The sequence below is a fragment of the Oratosquilla oratoria genome, chromosome 21 (assembly GCF_046742065.1).
Source record: "Oratosquilla oratoria isolate Oo_2021 chromosome 21, ASM4674206v1, whole genome shotgun sequence".
NCBI classification, from domain to species: Eukaryota; Metazoa; Arthropoda; class Malacostraca; order Stomatopoda; family Squillidae; genus Oratosquilla; species Oratosquilla oratoria.
This window is the reverse complement of record NC_134797.1, coordinates 50557882-50576975: the sequence shown is the minus strand read 5'-3', so window position 1 is coordinate 50576975 and position 19094 is coordinate 50557882. Positions and strand designations below refer to the sequence as shown.

General features: G+C 40.8%; 1 protein-coding gene across 21 annotated transcripts in view; it reads right to left on the bottom strand.

The window, feature by feature from the left end:
• Sin3A (SIN3 transcription regulator family member A) overlaps window positions 1–19094 on the bottom strand; it is a 143560-nt gene that overhangs the window by 21712 nt on the left and 102754 nt on the right. For 16 of the 21 annotated variants that reach the window (XM_076204875.1, XM_076204876.1, XM_076204877.1 and 13 more), the window contains 3 exons: window positions 17794–18048; window positions 15843–16013; window positions 8504–8741 (listed from right to left, as the gene is read on the bottom strand). In XM_076204875.1, coding sequence (XP_076060990.1) covers window positions 8504–8741; window positions 15843–16013; window positions 17794–18048 — 664 coding nt within the window. The remainder of the gene's footprint in view (window positions 1–8503; window positions 8742–15842; window positions 16014–17793; window positions 18049–19094) is intronic. The other 5 variants (XM_076204879.1, XM_076204895.1, XM_076204894.1 and 2 more) reach the window with 1 other exon arrangement.

Below are 19094 nucleotides of genomic sequence, written 5' to 3'. Positions count from 1 at the left end.
TATTTCCCACTTTTCTCCATTTTCTTTAAACATCTCCAACCCCTGACCCACTACCCTTGCATTCACCTCTCGCACCACCCCATCCATGAACAGCCAGGGCGACATAACACATCCCTGACAAAGTCCCACCTTTACCTCAAACCACTCACTCTCTCCATTTCTAATCCTAACACAAGCTCTACTACTCTCGTAAAAACTCTTGACAGCTTTCCTCCTATCCCATATATCTGCAGTACCTCCCACTGTGGCTTCCTGTCTACCCTGTTGCAAGCCTTTTCCAGTTCCATAAAAAGCCCAAAAAACATGCAGGGATGACCTGTGATCCGGGAGGTGCCAAGATAAGAGGGAGAGAGGAGGGTGGAGGGGAGTGGAATATGTAGGGAATGGAATGGGTAGGAGTGGTTTCTATGCCTTTTTCTTTTTGGCTACCTCCCGTGTAAGGGGGAAAAAGCCTTTGGTATATATATGTATGTATGCTGTATTCTTTCCCCCCTACCAGACAAGACAGTACAACACATAACACAGACCCTTATTGACAAACTTATGTGCCCCTTTACTACACCCAAAACTCTGATTTCTGACAACGGGACTGAATTAAAAAATATTCTTTAGCACATTTGTAATTACTTTCAAATCAAGAAATGCAACACTACTGCTCATCATCCTAGTTCAAATGGAATAGCTGAGCACCAGAATAGAATCTCGATGTTCTTAGATATCTTGCTTCTAATCCTCACCCTTCTTGGAATGAACATGTCTCCATGATTCAAGCTTGAATAAATAGTTCCATTAACAGATCAACATCAGAATCACCTCATTTTGTCCTCTTTGGCTCGGACAATAGGCTCCCTTATAACCTTCTTTCAGAATTACCTCCCATTTACAATTTCAATAATTATGTCAAGATCAAAAAAACATATTTCAATAATCTTTTCAAAAGAATCCATAATAATCATCACCTAAGGATGAAATGGTTTGTTTGCATAACAATTCAGCCAGAGCTTGTACCTTTGAAGTTGGAGACATTGTTTACACCCTTAACCACACCCACACCATAAGGGGGTACACGACACCTAGGGGTCATTTTCTAAACTATTTAGAGTAAAGAGCTGAAACTTAAATAGGTATCCATGTTGCCTACATTTTTGGTGAAACAGAATGATGTATGTACACGTGTACATATACCAGTAGCGAGATTTAAAAGTGCACAGCATCATAATGCGTGGACCAATTTGTTTTATATTTTGGCTATGATTAGTCAGTAGGCACACCTAGGGCCGGTCATTGAGTAATTGAACAATTTCCTTTATACTTTTGCATACAGGCATTTCAATTTTAATGTCCTGCTAAAATCGTGAAAAATTACTTTTTTGGTCTTGTTTCCATTATTACTCCTAACTCTTTCATCTTATTCAAAATATTCGAATGACCGGCCTTAGCAGTTACATACATACATATACCAAGGCTTTTTCCCCCTTACTAGGGAGGTAGCCAAAAAGGAAAAGGCAAATCATTCCCACACATTCCATCTCTGAAAACACTCCACACCCCTCCACCCTCCCTCCATCTTAGCACCTCCTAGATGACGGGTCATCCCTGCACCCTGTCCACTGCCCTGGGTCAGAAGCAGTGTCGCAAGACACAGCACATCCACAGCAAGGCCGCTTCATTAAATCGGCGACCCCCCCCCTCTCCGTCCCCCCATATAAAGGAGAGGACGGGGAGAAATCCCTTCGGGCTGCATCAAAATTTTGCTCACACACACTTCCTCACCCCCCATTACTAAATGTAATATTCCCTGTAAGTTTCATCTAAATCTGATATATTTTAGATTTTTTACGATAAAAAAATATATATATATATATATATATATATAATATAAAAATATAAATATCTGTAAAATATAATAATATAAAAATATAAATATATCTGTAAAATATAATATATAATATAAAAATATAAATATATCTGTAACTTGCTTATAGTTTCACCAATTTGACTGATTTTTTCATGGCTTAATTCCTATTAATTACTTTTAATTATAAGTACTTTAAATAATGAAAAACTAAAGTATAAGTGCAGAAAAAACCACTGGGAAATAAGAAGCTTAGTCCGAACGTTTTCGTCTATTTAAGACATTATCAAGGAATACACAGTTACAGAGACAAAGGTGGATATATATACATAAAGTAAAAGACAAGCTAGGAACATGGGAAGTACACACAAGATGCTTCACAATCAGGTAGAGCCGATGTTTACATATACGGACGTTTGGTCCATGACATTACGTCACCCCCGCTTAGTAGCACTTGGAGAAGTTCTTACAATTTTATCTCCAAGTGCTACTAAGCGGGGGTGACGTAACGTCATGGACCAAACGTCCGATATGTAAACATCGGCTCTACCTGATTGTGAAGCATCTTGTGTGTACTTCCCATGTTCCTAGCTTGTCTTTTACTTTATGTATATATATCCACCTTTGTCTCTGTAACTGTGTATTCCTTGATAATGTCTTAAATAGACGAAAACGTTCGGACTAAGCTTCTTATTTCCCCGTGGTTTTTTCTGCATATTATTTTCACGTGTGCCTTGTGAATTACTGCAAAATAAAGTATAAGTATATCACAGTAGTGGCGACACACAGACGACACCATCATATAATTTGCTTTTTTGCACCTTTGTCGGTTTCTTATGAAACCTCACTGCTGGGGGTCTTCGGGGTATCTAAATCATTGGAAAGAGGTTTATTTTAACCAGCAGTGGGTGCCTTTGGAAGTGAATCCTCTCTTACTCCACGAACCATCGATAGTAACTTTTACTTCTTTTACTTCCGGAAAAGTTGGGTCTTCCTTTTCTAATGCTGCATGTACATGTTCCCTTGTTTTTTCCAAGAGTTTCTCATACTTCTTTATGCTGGTCTCTATAATATGATGGCAAAGTTTACTAAACGTCTTGTGATGTATCATTTTCATGTTCATTGCCATGCACATTTTCTGTACTGCAACATCCCCACAGAGTAAGCCGGCCTCCACAACTCTGTTATGTACTTCATAACTTTCATTTCTACCGCCTGGTGAAGTACACCATTTGCTCTTTTCAGAGCACAACTTTCATTCTGCCTGAAATGTCTTCACCATTCCACATTCTCCTATCACTTCAACATACATCTTCTCACCACACTGGCATCTAACAAGCGAATTTATCCACGGCAAAAAACTGCTCTTCTCCACAATCATAAATTCAATGTTTTTTCTTATCTCCCCTCTGTACAATTTCATAACTAATATCAAATTTTCTTGCTGTATTCGAGATGAATAAAGTACTTCATGGTGTAGAACCTGGCTACAGATGTTGAGAGAGGTGGAAGTGAGGGCAGTGGTGAAGTGAGAGGTGGTGAGGTCTAGGCTAGTCGTCTTTGACTGTTTGCCATCTTTAACTTGTTTTTTTTGTCATTGTAGATGTTCTTTTTGCTACCCATGATGACTGTACTAATGAGTAATATGTACTAGCTAAGGTAATATATTGCCAGGAGAGCTCATGAGACACGAGTACTTTTTCTTTCAAAGCTAGTAGGTAACTGACGTCCAGCTGAGCTCAAAGTTGGCAAGAGCTATCCCTCCACCTTCCCCTCCACCATCATACTGGCCGTTGAAGCATCGGGCAAGCGTAAATTCAATCGAATTTCAACATTATTCAATGCGCCTGAAGGTCCTAAGTGGCACGCCTCCCTCTAGTGTGGGTTGCGCCTTTAACTCCGTCCATTTAAACCCTGCCCAAGACATTTAAATTGCGCGCGGCTGGAAAATTATTTGTCGGAATTTATTTCTAAATGGTATACAAACATTTTGAACAGTTTTGAAAAATGCTATATCTTGACCACATTCACCCCCCCCAGGTGTCGCGTACCCCCATACTTCTCTGGACCCTATTGTATCATTGGACACAAGTCAAAGCTCTCAGGTTGCACAATCTTAAGAGACCATCTTGCACAATGATCATATCAAAAGTTCCCTCTGTGGCCTCAACCCAGACTGTCCCTTCATAAACTCAAACTACCCCTGCAATAGAGGACCATCACCACTCCTCTCTACCAAAACCTTCAGTTCCCCTGCCCCACTATAATCTTTGCAATCAAGCGACTTCATAAATGTACTATTTGCCTAGGTGAATGGAAATAATATCTACTTCCACATGCTTATACAATTAAGTCTTATTTCACCTTATTCATGAGTATTTCCCGATACCACCATTATTCCAACATTAAGTGTATTTTCATGCAAAGGTTCTGCAAAAAACCTTGTATTGTCTTCCATGAGTATCAATCTCACTGTAGACACTGAGTGGTAGCTGACCAAGCATCTGTTGTCAACACCCTTTGATGTCCAACATGCACATGCACACACACATGCATATGGAGTGAGCAGTATTCTAAGGTCTTCAAGTCAACTCTTGACGGATATTCTCCATCGTCTTGAATTCTCCTAAGGGCCATTCTATTGTCCCCAGTGACCCAAGGACTAGACTTTCCAGACAACGCCCAAGAACATCTGCTCAGACAATGGATCTCACACTTCCTGACTACAATAGACATGTCTAGGGAACAAGAACAATAATCTTTTATTTTTATACAGGTACCTAATTCTGAATATGGCAACCCTTGTATATATGTATAAAATGTGGAACCTGGCAACCCTCCCATGAATTTTCTTCAGAGGCTGCATGCACTTGTAAACCAGAGAAAGCTGGAAGATTGAAGTAAAGACCATTCTCCTCATTGGTCTCAATAAGACCCTAATATAGATATGACACTACTAATCTACACTACCTTAACACTCACTTCCAATTTGCTGCCATCCCCTCCCCTTATACCTCTTGTCACCTTACTTTTACCTACATTTATTTTCAACTTCCTTCTTTTGCACACCTTCCCAAACTCAGTCACTAACTTCCTTAATCCCTTCTCTGATCCTGCTACAAGCACAGTGTTGTTAGCAAACAACAACTGGCTTATCTCCCATTTTTCTCCATTTACTTTAACCACCTTTGCCCATTACCCTTGCATTTACCTCTTGCACCACCCCATCCATGTATAAATTGAACAGCCAAGGCAAAGTCCCATCTTTTATCTTAAACCACTCACTCTCTCCAAATCTAATTCTAACACAGGCTCTACTACTTTTGTAAAAACTTCGACTGCTCTTAAACTGCTTTCCTCCTATCCCATATATCTGTAATACCTCCCACAATGGCTTCCCGTCTACCTTGTCATAAGCCTTTTCCAAATCCATAAAGACCCAATAAAACATCCTGAACTTTTCCTAAAGATTTCCCACAATCTGCTTTACCACAAAAATTTTATCCATGCAACCCCTACCTGTCCTCAACCCACACTGTTTCTCAGTAATAACTCCCTCTGTTCCCCTCCTAATCCTCTCAATCAAAACCCTCCCATAAACCTTCCCAACTACACAATCACAGCTAGTAAATTTTATTTATATATCAAGAGCTATTACCTTACAAGGGAGGTACCAGAGGTCAAAAGGCATATACACACTCTCATCCATCACCATTTCCTCCCTTTCATCCTGGCTCCTTATGAATGGCAGGTCTTCCCTCTATCCTGCCCACTGCCCTGGGTCAGAAGCAATACAGCACATCTACAGCAAGGTTGCTTTACCTAACAGGTAACCCCACACCAATCCAGAAAAAATAGCAGATAGGGAGAAATACCTTCAGGGTGCATCAAAATATCATTCACACACTGCCTAACCCTAACCCCCCCGCCCCACTCTCTTCCTTGCATCACAGTATCATCTATACAGAACCATTTTCCATTCACCCCTATCTTCTGCCTTCTCTCTTCTGTGCTCTAAAGACATCCCTCTCCTGTTCAACATCCCTTTCACTGCATATATCCACCTCATCCTCAAGTTCACTCCATCCACCTCTTTTACTAATTTTTCTTCACTCATTCTTTCCATGTGTCCAAACCATCCTAATACTATTTCATCAACCCTACCCCCCATCTCCTTTTCCATCCCAACTCTCCTCCTTACCTTGTTTCTCTTGCTATCCAATCTTATAACTCCTACCATACTTCTCACTGGAGGATTAAAAGGTGTAATGAGAGATAGGCATTTGGGAATGGATGCAAAGAGATTTTATGAAGAGCTGATTGTGCCAACATGGAACATGAGAGGCAATGAAGAAAAGTTTAAACATGTTTGAGATGAAATGTCTGAGAAGTATGGTAGGGGTTACAAGATTAGAAGTAAGTAGAGCATATACTAAATATTCTGTCAAGGATGATATTTCAGGTAGTTGGAGACAGACAGAAGGTTGTAGGACTAATGTGGCAGGCACTGGCACAGATGTGCGTGGAGTTTGGGAGAGGCCCCTGTTTGGTACTGCACTCAAGGAACTGACAACATTTACTAGGGGAAGATGGATGGACAGACGGACGGATGGACAGACGGACGGATGGACAGACGGACAGACACACACAATACACCGTCCAGACACCAAAGCAAAAAGTGCTGTGTTGAGCGAGTCTATCTAGCTGTTTTGTCACCGATAACAAAGGAAACCAGTTATTGTACAGGATGGGTGAACTATGGTACTCGTATGACCGGTAAAAGTGTTTCCAGTTCTTAACCCCTTCCATACGATGCCGCACACGTAGGCGTCATGAGGAGTAAGTGGATTCGCAACGCTGCCATATCGGCGTCTTGATTATATTTATTGTAGTCGCCCATGTGTTTTTACATTCTCCCAAATGTGCCCTGAATACCATTCTGTGGTTTTCAAAATTCGCAGGTGAAAGAGAGAACGATCGATATAAGCGGTGACTATATTTTATGATGCGAGTATTATTACGACACGTCGCACGGCTGGTTGGCTGCTGCCCGCGAGATTTAAGTCCCGTAGTGAAGTGGTTAATATAAGTATAGTTTTTTGGCAAAATGGAGAAAGATAAAGAAGAAATAATAACAAACGCACCGACAAAAAGAGGATGAGACGTTAGTATAGTGGAAAGTCCTAGAGGTGTCATTCCCAAACGCCTGTGTAATTGATACTCCAAGGAAAAACTAAAGGTGGGTTTCAAAGAAACCCAGGTGAAATAGGAAAAAACGTAGATATAGTAATGCATTAAGAAATTGTGGGATACATGACTTAATGGAAGATATTATAGATTTAAAATTGGACTATCGAGCTGTACATAGAGAATTGATTACTTTGTGTATGGGTAATGAGCAAACAATCAAAGAACTAAGTGACCTAAAAAGTGAAATTGAAATCCTAAAAAGAGGAAACAAGAGAATGAAAAATGAAGACAAAAATAAAAATGAACTGAAAAAGGTCAAAAAGCAATTACAAGTAGTGACCGGAAAGGTGGAAGACTCAAAGAAACAGACCTCTTTGATATAAAAAATCAATGGAAACAAGAACAAGAAAACCAAAAAATATGTTTAAGAGAAACAGTACATAAGCAGATGGAGGAAAACACAAAACAGTTGTTAAAGTAATTAAAGAAAAGGAAAATTGGGTGAGAAATACAGCTGACAAAGGTAAGTGCACTGTGGTCCATGGTATCCAGGAAAAGCATATGTATAGATACCAGACAGAAAAGAAGGAAATAGCTAAGGATATTCTGAAAGAAATACAGGATGAAGGGCAAAATTTCAATAAAGAAATCTATGAAATCCATAGAATAGGCAAATATTAAAAAAAAACAGACCTCTGAAAATAAAACTAAGAACTCAAATGATAGCCGAGGAGGTATTATTGAAAGCACTTAAACTGGCAAACAGCGAGAAATTCAAACATGTTTAGATACAAAAGGAAATGAGTGATGAGGAAAGAAAGACAAAACTCTCACAATTGAAGCCAATGATAGAAATGAGAAGAGAACAGATAGAAAAAAACGAGTTTTTTGGAGTGCTGGACTTGAGACTGGAAAAATGGTACATCAAAAACAACAGAAACTTCAACCAAAAAAGAAAAGAAAATAAGAAACTAAAAGCGGCATACACAAATATCGATGGCATGATCTCTGGAATCAACAAACTAAATGACTATCTAGAAACAGAAAAACCTGATATCATGGGAATAGTAGAGACAAAATTGAAAGGACCTCTATCAACAAGCAGAGTGGTACTCCCCAAGGCAGTCGTAGCTCCTCTTGGGGATCGGTGCCACCTGCGTAGAGCTGCGTCGGGCAGCTAATGCTGCCAGACGTGCGATGTGCCCCCGGAGTGAAGAGGTTAATGGCACACACTCCCCCCTATTGGGAAGCTAGGATGGTGCCTCTTGTAGAGGATTTTGTACCATTGAATCTAATGATCTTAATTTATCTTTGTTGGTGGCAGGATTCAAACCACCATCCCCTCAATCTCAGCCACATGTAACAACACCCTAACCTGTTCAGCCAGTGAGTTTCCAACACACTGTTCAACATATCCAGACTATTTCAGATCAACTCCACAAACATAACATTGCTTACCCTCTATGTCCTTTTCGTCGTCAGACAACTCGTGTCTTGGGTGGAAAAAAAGGTCTGGGATGAATTGTCTCATGGTCTGTTTAATTTTGCACTTGTCATCCTTGTGTATTGTAGTTTGCCGCTTGACATGGTGGATTACCAGGTTTGCAGCATCATCCAGCACCGACTTGTCTTTGTACTGCAGGCACATATGAGGCCCCGTTATGACTTCACCACTTTCGTCTGCTTGTTCATGGCGCTGTAAGGAACACAAACCATGAAAATTTTTACTAAAATATCTTTACATTATTTTGCACAATTGCATTTGTAAACTTGCTAATTAGTTGTGGTGAAGAGATCTTATATTTATGTCTGAAGGATAAGGTCACCATGGTTGTTCAATACATATATGGATAGAGTGCTGCAGGAAGAAAATGTGCAGGGGACAGGCAGGGGTTTGGAGCTCATAAATGAAGTGGGAGATGAGCCAGTGTTGTTTGTGGATGATACTGAACTGGGTAAGAAGAGGGTTTGTGCCCATGAGTATACAAGGTATTGAGAGCCAAAAAGGAGCATAAATGTATGTGTGATGAAAGGTTTAACCACTTCGGTAAGATGATGCCTACATAGGTGTCATGAGGCGCAAGTGGGTACATGAGGATGCTGGTGCTGGCGTCTTGATAATCTATATATATATATATATATATATTATATATATATATTATATATATATATATATATATATATATATATATATATATATTATATATATATATATATATATATACATACATACATATACCAAGGCCTTTTCCCCCTTCCAAGGGAGGTAGCCAAAAAGGGAAAGGCATAAAAACATTCCCACCCATTTCATCCCTAAATACACTCCACACCCCTCCCACCCTTCCTCTCATCTGAGCACCTCCTGGATGACGGGTCATCGCTGCACTATATGTATATATGTATATGTATATATATATATATATATATATGTATATGTATATATATGTATATATTTTTTTTTTTTTTTTTTTTTTTTTTTTTTTACACACAAGTTACCCCCGGATTCTGTGAACTAGTTTGATCATGTTTTCTGTGCTTATTATTACTCAGAGTAAAAGAATGAGTAATACAGCAGTGACTTTATATTTTATAATGCGTGTAGTGTGATGCATATGGCAGCCAATACTGTGCGCAAGAATTTGACTTGTATTAAAGTGGTTAAGAAGAACAGTGTGGAGTGTATTCAGGGATGGAATGGGTGGGAATGATTTTATGCCTTTTTCTTTTTGGCTACCCCCCTTGTAAGGGGGAAAAGCCTTGGTATATATATGTATGTATGTATGTATGTATGTATGTAAGAAGAACAGTGGGCTTATGAGGATGAATAAAGAAAAATAAAGCGAGGCAAGCAGTGGGGGGTGGAGAGAAAATTGGCAAATAGGGTTGATCAAAGAATACTTGGATGGTCTGAGCCCATGGAAAGAATGAGTGAAGAAAAACTAGCAAGATGAGTATGTAAAGCAGAGGTGGATGGAGTGAACTTTGGGGATAACAGTAAATGGGATATAGGGATGGATGGGGGGGAGGGGAGCCTTGGTTCTATCTATACACCAATAGGCTTCTTCCCCCTCATAGGGAAGGTAGTCATCCAAGACATGGACCCACCCATGCTCATCCCACTCCTACCCATCGTCTATTTGTTTCCTTTTTTATCTTGGTTCCTTGTGGATGAAGAGTTATCTGTCCCCAGCCCTGCCTGGGTCATAAGCAATGCAGCAAGACACAGCACATCCACAGCATGGCCATATGCTTTATTTATATGGCAACCTTTCTTGTCCACTTGTACATACATATACCAATGGCATATGTATGTACGAGTGGACAGGGAAGGTTATCACCACTCATACAAAAATAAATACAAGGAGAAATCCCTTTAGGCTCTATCAATATATAATCCATTTACAATCATTCTCCACTTCAACCTATCTCTTGCCTTCTCCCTTCCCTACTCATCTGCCATTCCTCTTTTACTAATGGAATGTTGATTGTGGAGAGAATGCGGGAGAGCAAGAGATAGGCATGAGTTAAGAGTGGTTGTGAATGGATGATGTATTGATGTGGTCCAAAGAATTTCTTCCTCTCTATTCTGAAAAAATCTTGAGTGGAGGAGGAAGAAAGGATTGCCATATCATGAAGCATTAGGGTGCAAACCAGTTAGGAGTGGAGGAGGAATGGGGACATTTCAAGGAAGGAATCACAAGGTGTGCAAAAATGGTGAGTGGAACAAGGATGGGAAGAAATTGAAGGGTAGTGAATGGTGGGATGAGGAAGCAAAGAAGGTTGTAGAAGAGAAGAAGCGAGCTTTCACAGATTGGCTACAAAATTGGGCAAGAGAATTATACGAGAGGTACAAAGAAAAGAACTAAGCATAAGATAAAGGAGGCAAGGAAGAGAGCAGATGTGAAATGGGGTAAGAGTACGACAGAAAATTTTGAAAAGTAATAAAAAGATTAAAGATATTTTGGAAAGAAATTGAGAGGAAGAGGCGAATCAAGTAGAGGAAAGGTAAAAGGTGCAGATGGAGTGATGATAATGGAAGAGAAGGCGGTAAGAGGAAGGTGGGCAGAGTATTTTAGGGAGTTGCTCAATGTGAAAGAGGAAAGGGCAGGAATTGTAGTTGCAGTGGGAAGCACTAAGAAAATGATCGTGATGAGTGAGGAAGAAAGATGAAGTGAAGGCAGTTGTTATGAGTGTGGATGTGGTATTGATGAAAGCCATTAGGAATAATATTCTTGTACCTGTTGTAGGAGGCACTTTAATGAGACAGGTTAAGGGGACTGGGGATAACCTAGTTTGTATTTTCCCTGCAAATAGGCTAAAGCCAAGAGGACTCTTAATAAGAGCCCTTGTAATTGGAAAGAAAAAAAAAAAAAATGCACATTAATGTGGTATGGATGAGAGTAATGGGGAAGAGATTACAAGCATGTTTGTCAGAAAGATGGATGACTTTGTGAAACAAAACTGAAAGGAAAGGTAGTTACAGTTAGGGACCATGGCCATTAGGGTCTCCAGAGTGGTGACTAAGCAAGGCAGGGAAAGAGCAGATCTATCAGTAAACGAGTAAATGATAAGAGATACAAAAATGCATAGTGAAGCATGATTAAAATTATTCAGGTGAAGGAGAGATTGGTAGGGACATTTATGAGTGCATATGGCCCTAGAAGAAAAGAGGAGTGAGAAATATCTGTGATCAATTGAAAATTGTGTGTTGAGCATTTTGAAAGTAGTGTTAATGTAGAGATACTGTATCTTAGCATTAAAAACAGAAGAGGAATTGACAGATGAACAAGTAGGGAGGTATGGGGTGGCAAGGTACCATAGCAGAGATAAAGTTGGAGACATTTACTCAAAGAGAAATGACAGCAAACATGTTTCACAAGAATGAGCATCATTAAAATGCATGAGCCAGGGTGGTGCTAAAAAAGATGACGAAGTGTTCTGGCTGTGTGTTCTGGGGAGAGGGCAATGGATTGTCAAATCATTATCTGATGGAGGAGAGACTAAAAGTGAAGGTTAATTGGAGAAGGGAGAAAAGAGGAGGAGGGGGTGCCAAAGGTGAGAAAATTAACAAGGGAAAAAAAGGATGAATTAAGGGTGAAGCTAAGAAAAGAATGGTATGTAGTAAAAGATAACAGAAACAGTAGTAGAGGAAGAATGGGTATATTTCAAGGAGGTAGTGCTGAAACAGGCAAAGCTACATGGGTAAAGGTGGATTAGGTTAACAGGAGAGGCAGTGACTGGTGGGATGAGAGGGTATGGCCAGTCATAGCAAAAGAAGTGAGCATATGAAGAATGGTTGCAAAGAAATGGAGAAGCATACAAGTGGTACTTAATTAAAAAGGTGGAATCAAACTGCAAGGTGAGGGAGGCCAAAAAAAAGAATGGATGTAAGGAGGGGAAGGTGTTTGATACAGAGTTTTGGAAAGAAAAAATGTTATGGATGTGGAAAAAGAGGTGTTGGATAGAGAAGATAGTGTACAAATGGGCAGATGGCAATGGATATAATGATCTAACTGTATACCAAGGGCTTTTCCCCCCAACCAGGGAGGTAGCCAAGTCAAAAGGGATATATTCACTCCCATCCACCACCCTTTCATCTTAAGTTCCTCATGGTTGATGGGTCATCCCTGGATCCCACCCACTGCCCTGGGTCAGAAATAATGTAGCAGGACACAGCACATTCACAGCAAGGCCCCTTCACTTAACAGGTGACCCCCACTCTCCATCCCCTCATACATAAAAAGAGAAGACATGGTGAAATCTGGGCTACGTCAAAATATAATTCCCACATAATTGATCCCTACCCACCCCCACACCTATATCCTACCCTACCTATACACAGCCATTCTCCACTCACTCCTAACTCCTGAATTGCTCAACAGACATTCCTTCTTGTCTGTCAAGGCATTCACTTGCTCTTCTCAATATACAATTAATTCCATCACTCCTCCCTTTACTGGAACATGCCACTTCCTCCAGCCTCTATCCTTTCAGATTTACTTCCATCTCACTGCCAACCCCCCTTTATAATCTCAGCACATTTTACCCATTTACTTTCACCTTTCTCCTATCACAAACCTTCCCAAACTCTCTCCTTTGTTTCTGCCATAGTGTCATCAGCATACAACTGACTCAACTCGCTTTTAACAATTTCCAATCCCCTTCCCATTTCCCATCCATACCACCCCATCCATGTACACACTGAGCACCCATGGCAACACAATACATCCCTGACACAACCCCAACTTTACCTAAAACCACTCAATCTCTCCATTTCTAATTCTAACACAGGTTCTTGTAAAAACACTTGACTGCCCTTAACAGCTTTCCCCCAGTCCCATACACCTACAAAACTTCTCACACTGCTTTTCTGTCTACCCAGTCATAAGCCTTTTCTAAATCCAAAACTGCCCAAAAAACATCTTTACCTTTTCCTAAAGCTTTCTCATTTTACTGCAAAAATTTGATCCACACAACTCCTACCTTTCCTACACCCACACCATTCCTCACCAATTACTCCCTCTCTTCATTGCCTAATCCTCTCAATTAACACCATTCCATAAGCCTTCATAACTACACTCAATAAACTGATCCATCTGAAACTACTCACATTCGTCTCCTTTTCCCTTGTAGCGTGGAACTATACATGCATTAAACAACCTCACTAGTCAGTCCACTATTTCTGTACTTCCCTTCTCAAGACACTGCATGACACCCATCTAAACCAGGTGCCTTGCCTGCTCTTATCATTTTCAAAAATATTTGCACCTCATCTTTTATTTCTCCATTTTCCTCACCCATCAATCATTTTCTTGTGCCTCTCACTGCTACCACCAATCCCTCCCTATCCTCCACATTTAACAGGTCACTAAAATAATCAGCCTCTCTTTCCCTTAATGCCTCCTCTTCAGTTACCATCTCTCCATTTGCGTCTTTTACCTTTTCTTATCTACTTGACTTGCCTCACTAACTACCAGGCCCAAAAGCACTCTCAAAGACCCACATCTCCCTTCCCAGTTTCACCTTCATCCACATTAATCTTAAAGAAACCTCCTTTCCTTCCACCACATCCTTACCTAGTATAACCATATCTTCCTTCCCTCATCCTATCCTCACTCCTAACACTACCCATTACACTCCTAAATTCAAACTCGCCCCTACTTTTGAACTTAGTTTCACTTAATACATCGATCTTCCTTTTTCACAAACGTACTGCATCTCTATTCTTTTACTCTTATCTGTACCACACCCACTAATATCAAAAGACCCAAACCATAGGGTTCTGGTTGGAAAACTCCCAGACCCTCTTATGCCTTCACTTCTCATAGGAATGTACCTGTTAGAGAGCAAGATACATAGTCTCATCACTCTATCCAGTTTTACCCACCTTGTATGACCCCAAGTGGGAAAACTCAGTGGCAGTATGCTTTCTTCTTCCCCCTATCACAGGGGGAGGGACAGTCACATTACAATAAATTAGCATCATTTCACTACGAGATGACAATTCCTCTGTCACAAAATGATGTGTGGCTCTGGTCTGTAGGGGTGCCACATATAGACCCTGTATCAGCTGCATGATAGCTGTTGTGGGTGGTCAAAAGTTTTTACAACTGGAAGTAATGATATTAAGAGAGACTACATTATTTTGGGGTATTGTTTAATGTACAGGAAAATAGGGAGGTTCTGATAGTGATGGTTGGATAGGACAGGAAAATGACTGGGCTATAGAAAGAATATGTAAAAAGCGCATTAAAAGAAATGAAACCTGGCAAGGCACCTGGGTTAGGAAATTGTCATGTGGAGTCTCCGATAAAGGAATAGTTATGATGGAATGGCTGATAAGACTGCTAGATGTGTGCCTATGGCAAGAAAGTGGCCTCTTGGACTGAAGGAGTCACTATACAAAATTAAAAGAGTCAAGTATGAATGTAGTCGTTCTAGTGATCAATCTAACTGTAAGTGGTAGTATATTCATCTATATACCAAGAGCCTCTTTCCCCCTTTAAACAACCTGCCAAGGCACTCCCATCTATTCCATTCCCATCCACCACCCATTGTTTCAACTTGTATATAGTTCCTTGTGGATGAAAGGTCCTTCAGGTAAATTAGAATACAAGGAAATAAAGCATTTACTTTGGAAATAGTAGTGTGGGTTTAGATGAAGCTGCATGGATATTAATTTTTTAAATAGAACTACATAAAAAAAAATATATATATAATAATAATAATAATACAAAAAATAAATAAATAAAATTGGGCTTCCATTGATATGGAGGTTTATGGCATGGTTAGGAAGTGGTTCTATGTGAATGATATTTTGATGTAGCCCGATGGGATTTCTCCCCATTTTCAATGTTACTATATGAGAGGTCAGAGGGGGAGTTGGTTGCAGATTAAATGAAGCAGCCTTGTGGATGTGCTGTGTCTTGCTGCATTGTTTCTGACTCTGGGTGATAGGCGAGCTGCAGGAATGACCCGTCATCCACGAGGAACCAAGATGAGAGGGGAGGGAGGGAGGAAAGGGTAGTGAATGGGGATAGAATGGGTGAGGATGTGATGAGCAGGAGTGCCACTATGCCTTTTGACTTTGGCTACCTCCCTTGTAAGGTGGAAAGAGCCCTGTATGTATATATGTCAAGGTCTGTCCATATGGGAAGTACAAATGAGGAATGACAAGCTAAAAGTATATGTAATGCAGAGGTGAATGGAGTAAACTTGTGAGGAAGACCAAGAATGAGGTAGATTGATGGGATATAGGGGCCATCCAGTGACCCTCAATATTTAAGTAAATACAAACCTCATCGAAGAGAGTCTCGATATCATTGAGTAAACTTTTTGAACGTATCGTCTTGACGTCATTTTGCTTGAATGTAATTCCCTGGTGGTCCAGACTCTTGAGGTAGTATTTCTCATTCTGCTCACGCCAGATTTTGTTGAAGCCTTTCTGCGCTTCTCTCCACTCCTCATCCTGTGAACAATAATTTATTGTCATAATCACAGCAAACCCTATGGGATAACTTACACAAGAAAAAAGAACAACATATAACCATACAAATTGGTACACACAGGGAATATGTGTTTAAACTCTTTACTTTCATTTCTCTACTCCCAGTCAGTGTATACAAAGTATCAGATTGAACTGTTAACTTGATTTAGCTTAATGCCCATTGTAAGAAAACCCTAGCCCTCCATCTTCACTATGGCTTTCACTTCAGCTCATCCAGCCAAACAAAACTGCCTGGCCCACCACAATATAATCCATACAGGGTGCTGCTCTTCTTTTCCTTCTCCAGAATAACTGACCAGTGTCTAAACATCATTAAAGAGCTCTTACTGCCCTCAAATACTGACAAACCACACCTAGTATCTTCTGAACATTTACATGAAAATAAAAGATAGTTGAGAAAGCTATATGAAAAGGTAAAGATGTTTTTTGGGCTTTTATGGACCTGGAAAAGGCTTCTGACAGGGTAGACAGGAAGGCACTGTAAGAGTTATTGCAGATATATTGGATAAGAGGAAAGCTTTTAAGAATAGTCAAGAGTTTTTACAAAAGTAGTAGAATATGTGTTAGGATTAGAAATGGAGTGCGTGTGGTTTCTGGCAGGAACTCATAAGAGGACCAACATCTCTGTACCCATCTATCTTCAAAATCCATCAACAACATCTGATGTAGCAGCCCAGTGGTGCTGCCACTCCATCTCCAACTTCAATTGATATCCCCACACCTCCCACCCCTACACATACACAAACCTTAAAATAGGTGCTCAAGGAGCTGTTTAAGAGTCATTCTGTTACCTATCATAATAAAAAAAAATTACCAGTTTTAGTCTAACTCAAATACAACATGCTACTCTTCAAATGGTAGTACATATGTATACAAAGAGCTTTTACCCCTTACAAGGAAGGTAGCCAAAGTCAAAAGGCATAATTTAACTTCCACCCATTCCACTCCCATTCACCATCCCTTCCTCCCTCCCTCCCATCTTGGCTCCTCTTGATGACAGGTCATCCCTGCATCTCACCCATTGCCCTGGGTCAGCGGCAATGCAGCAAGACACAGCACTTCTGCACCAAGGCAACTTCATGTAATCGGTAACCCCACCTCTCCATCCACTCATGCAGAAACACAAGACGGGGAGAAATCCTTTCGGTCTGTATCAAAATATTCACATGTAACCACTCCCTTCCATGCATCACAGTATATGGGAGTGGTTGGGGTTAGGGTATGGTTATGTGTCAACGATATTTTGATGCAGCCCGAAGGGATTTTACCCAGTCTTCAATGTTTCTGCATGATAGGACGGAGTGGTAGTACTAATTGAAATTCTCACTAAATGAGACTTCCATTTACCTGACTCATATGTACACAGTAAGACATGTCAACCTCTTTCCTATCACAAGGATGCTATAGAGCTTAACAATATAGTTTGGCAGCAGCTTATACATCTCGGCACAGAAGGGGATAATGGGAGTTGTCCCCTGCTGTGCCGACTGGCACTTATTCTTTAAATTTGGATGCCAACAAGCTATCTTGCTTAGCTATGCAATGCCTTTGATATTAATGTAATTAAGCCTAGCAATACCGAAATATGAGGTGATACTTACCCTTTGGTTGCTGCCACACTATTCTGCAGAGCTTTATTGTGCCCTTCAGTAATAACAGCATTAGAACACCATACCTAACCTTAACCATTCTAATGTAATTACACTAAAATCCCAACATTGAAATACAACTATGCTACAACCACCTTTGCTTTTAGTCTCCGAAGTACTAGTGGGACGGCAACAACTGGATTCTTCTTGAGCCCATCAATAATGTCTGGGGCCTTGTCTCCATATATTCTCCGTATGGCCCGCTGGTGGATTGTGGGGGAATTGCCTCCTAAGCAGTCATCCAGACGAAACCGTGCAGCTTCCTCTGGGCCCATCCGCTGTAGTTTCTTCTGTACACCCTCCAATACACGAATTGTCGCAAGGTTTGTTTCAAGCACCACATCCAACTGAAAAAGCAAGTATCATAACCAATGTAATAAATAATTAGTAAAGATTTATTTCATACATACATATACCAAGGCTTTTTCTCCCTTCCAAGGGAGGTAGCCAAAAAGGAAAAGGCATAAAATCATTCTCACCCATTTCATCCCTGAATACACTCCACACCCTCCCTCTCATCTTAGCACCTCCTGGATGACAAGTCATCCCTGCACCTTGTCCACTGCCCTGGGTCAGAAGCAGTGTCGCAAGACACAGCACATCCACAGCAAGGCCGCTTCATTAAATCGGCGACCCCCCCTCTCCGTCCCCCATGCATAAAAGGAGAAGTCGGGGAGAAATCCCTTCGGGCTGCGTCAAATTTTGCTCACACATACTACATCACCCCCCATCCCCCCGCCCATTCCACCTCATGCATCACATCATCATCCATATACAACCATTCTCCAGTCACCCGTCTTCTGTTCTCTCCCGTCCTTCCTCAGCAGACATTCCCCTCTTCCCCAAAGCCCCTTTCACCCCATCCATCCACCTCATCCTAGGACGTCCCCTCATGTTCACTCCCTCCACATCTGCCTTCCATACCTCTTTTACTAGTCTTTCTTCACTCATTCTTTCCATGTGTCCAAACCATGCTAATATTCTTTCATCAACCCTATCTCCCAGCTCCTTTTCCACCCCTGTTCTCCTCCTCACCTCCTCATTTCTCACGCTATCTAGCCTAGTAACCCCCATCATACTTCTCAGACACCTCATCTCAAACACATTCAAACTCCTTCTCTCTTATGTTCCACGTTTCTGCCCCATACAGTGCTGTTGGCACAATCACTCCTTCATACAGTCTCCTCTTAGCATCCATTTCCAAATGTCTATTCCTCATTACACTCTTTAATCCACCAAGGCATTTACCCGCTTCTCTCAATCTACATTCTACCTCCACCTTCACTCCACCTTTTCCTGCCACATTTGCACCCAAGTATCTAAAACTATCCACTTCCTCCAGTCGCTCTCCCTTAATGCTCACTTCCAGTCTACTGCCACTTTCACCCCTTGT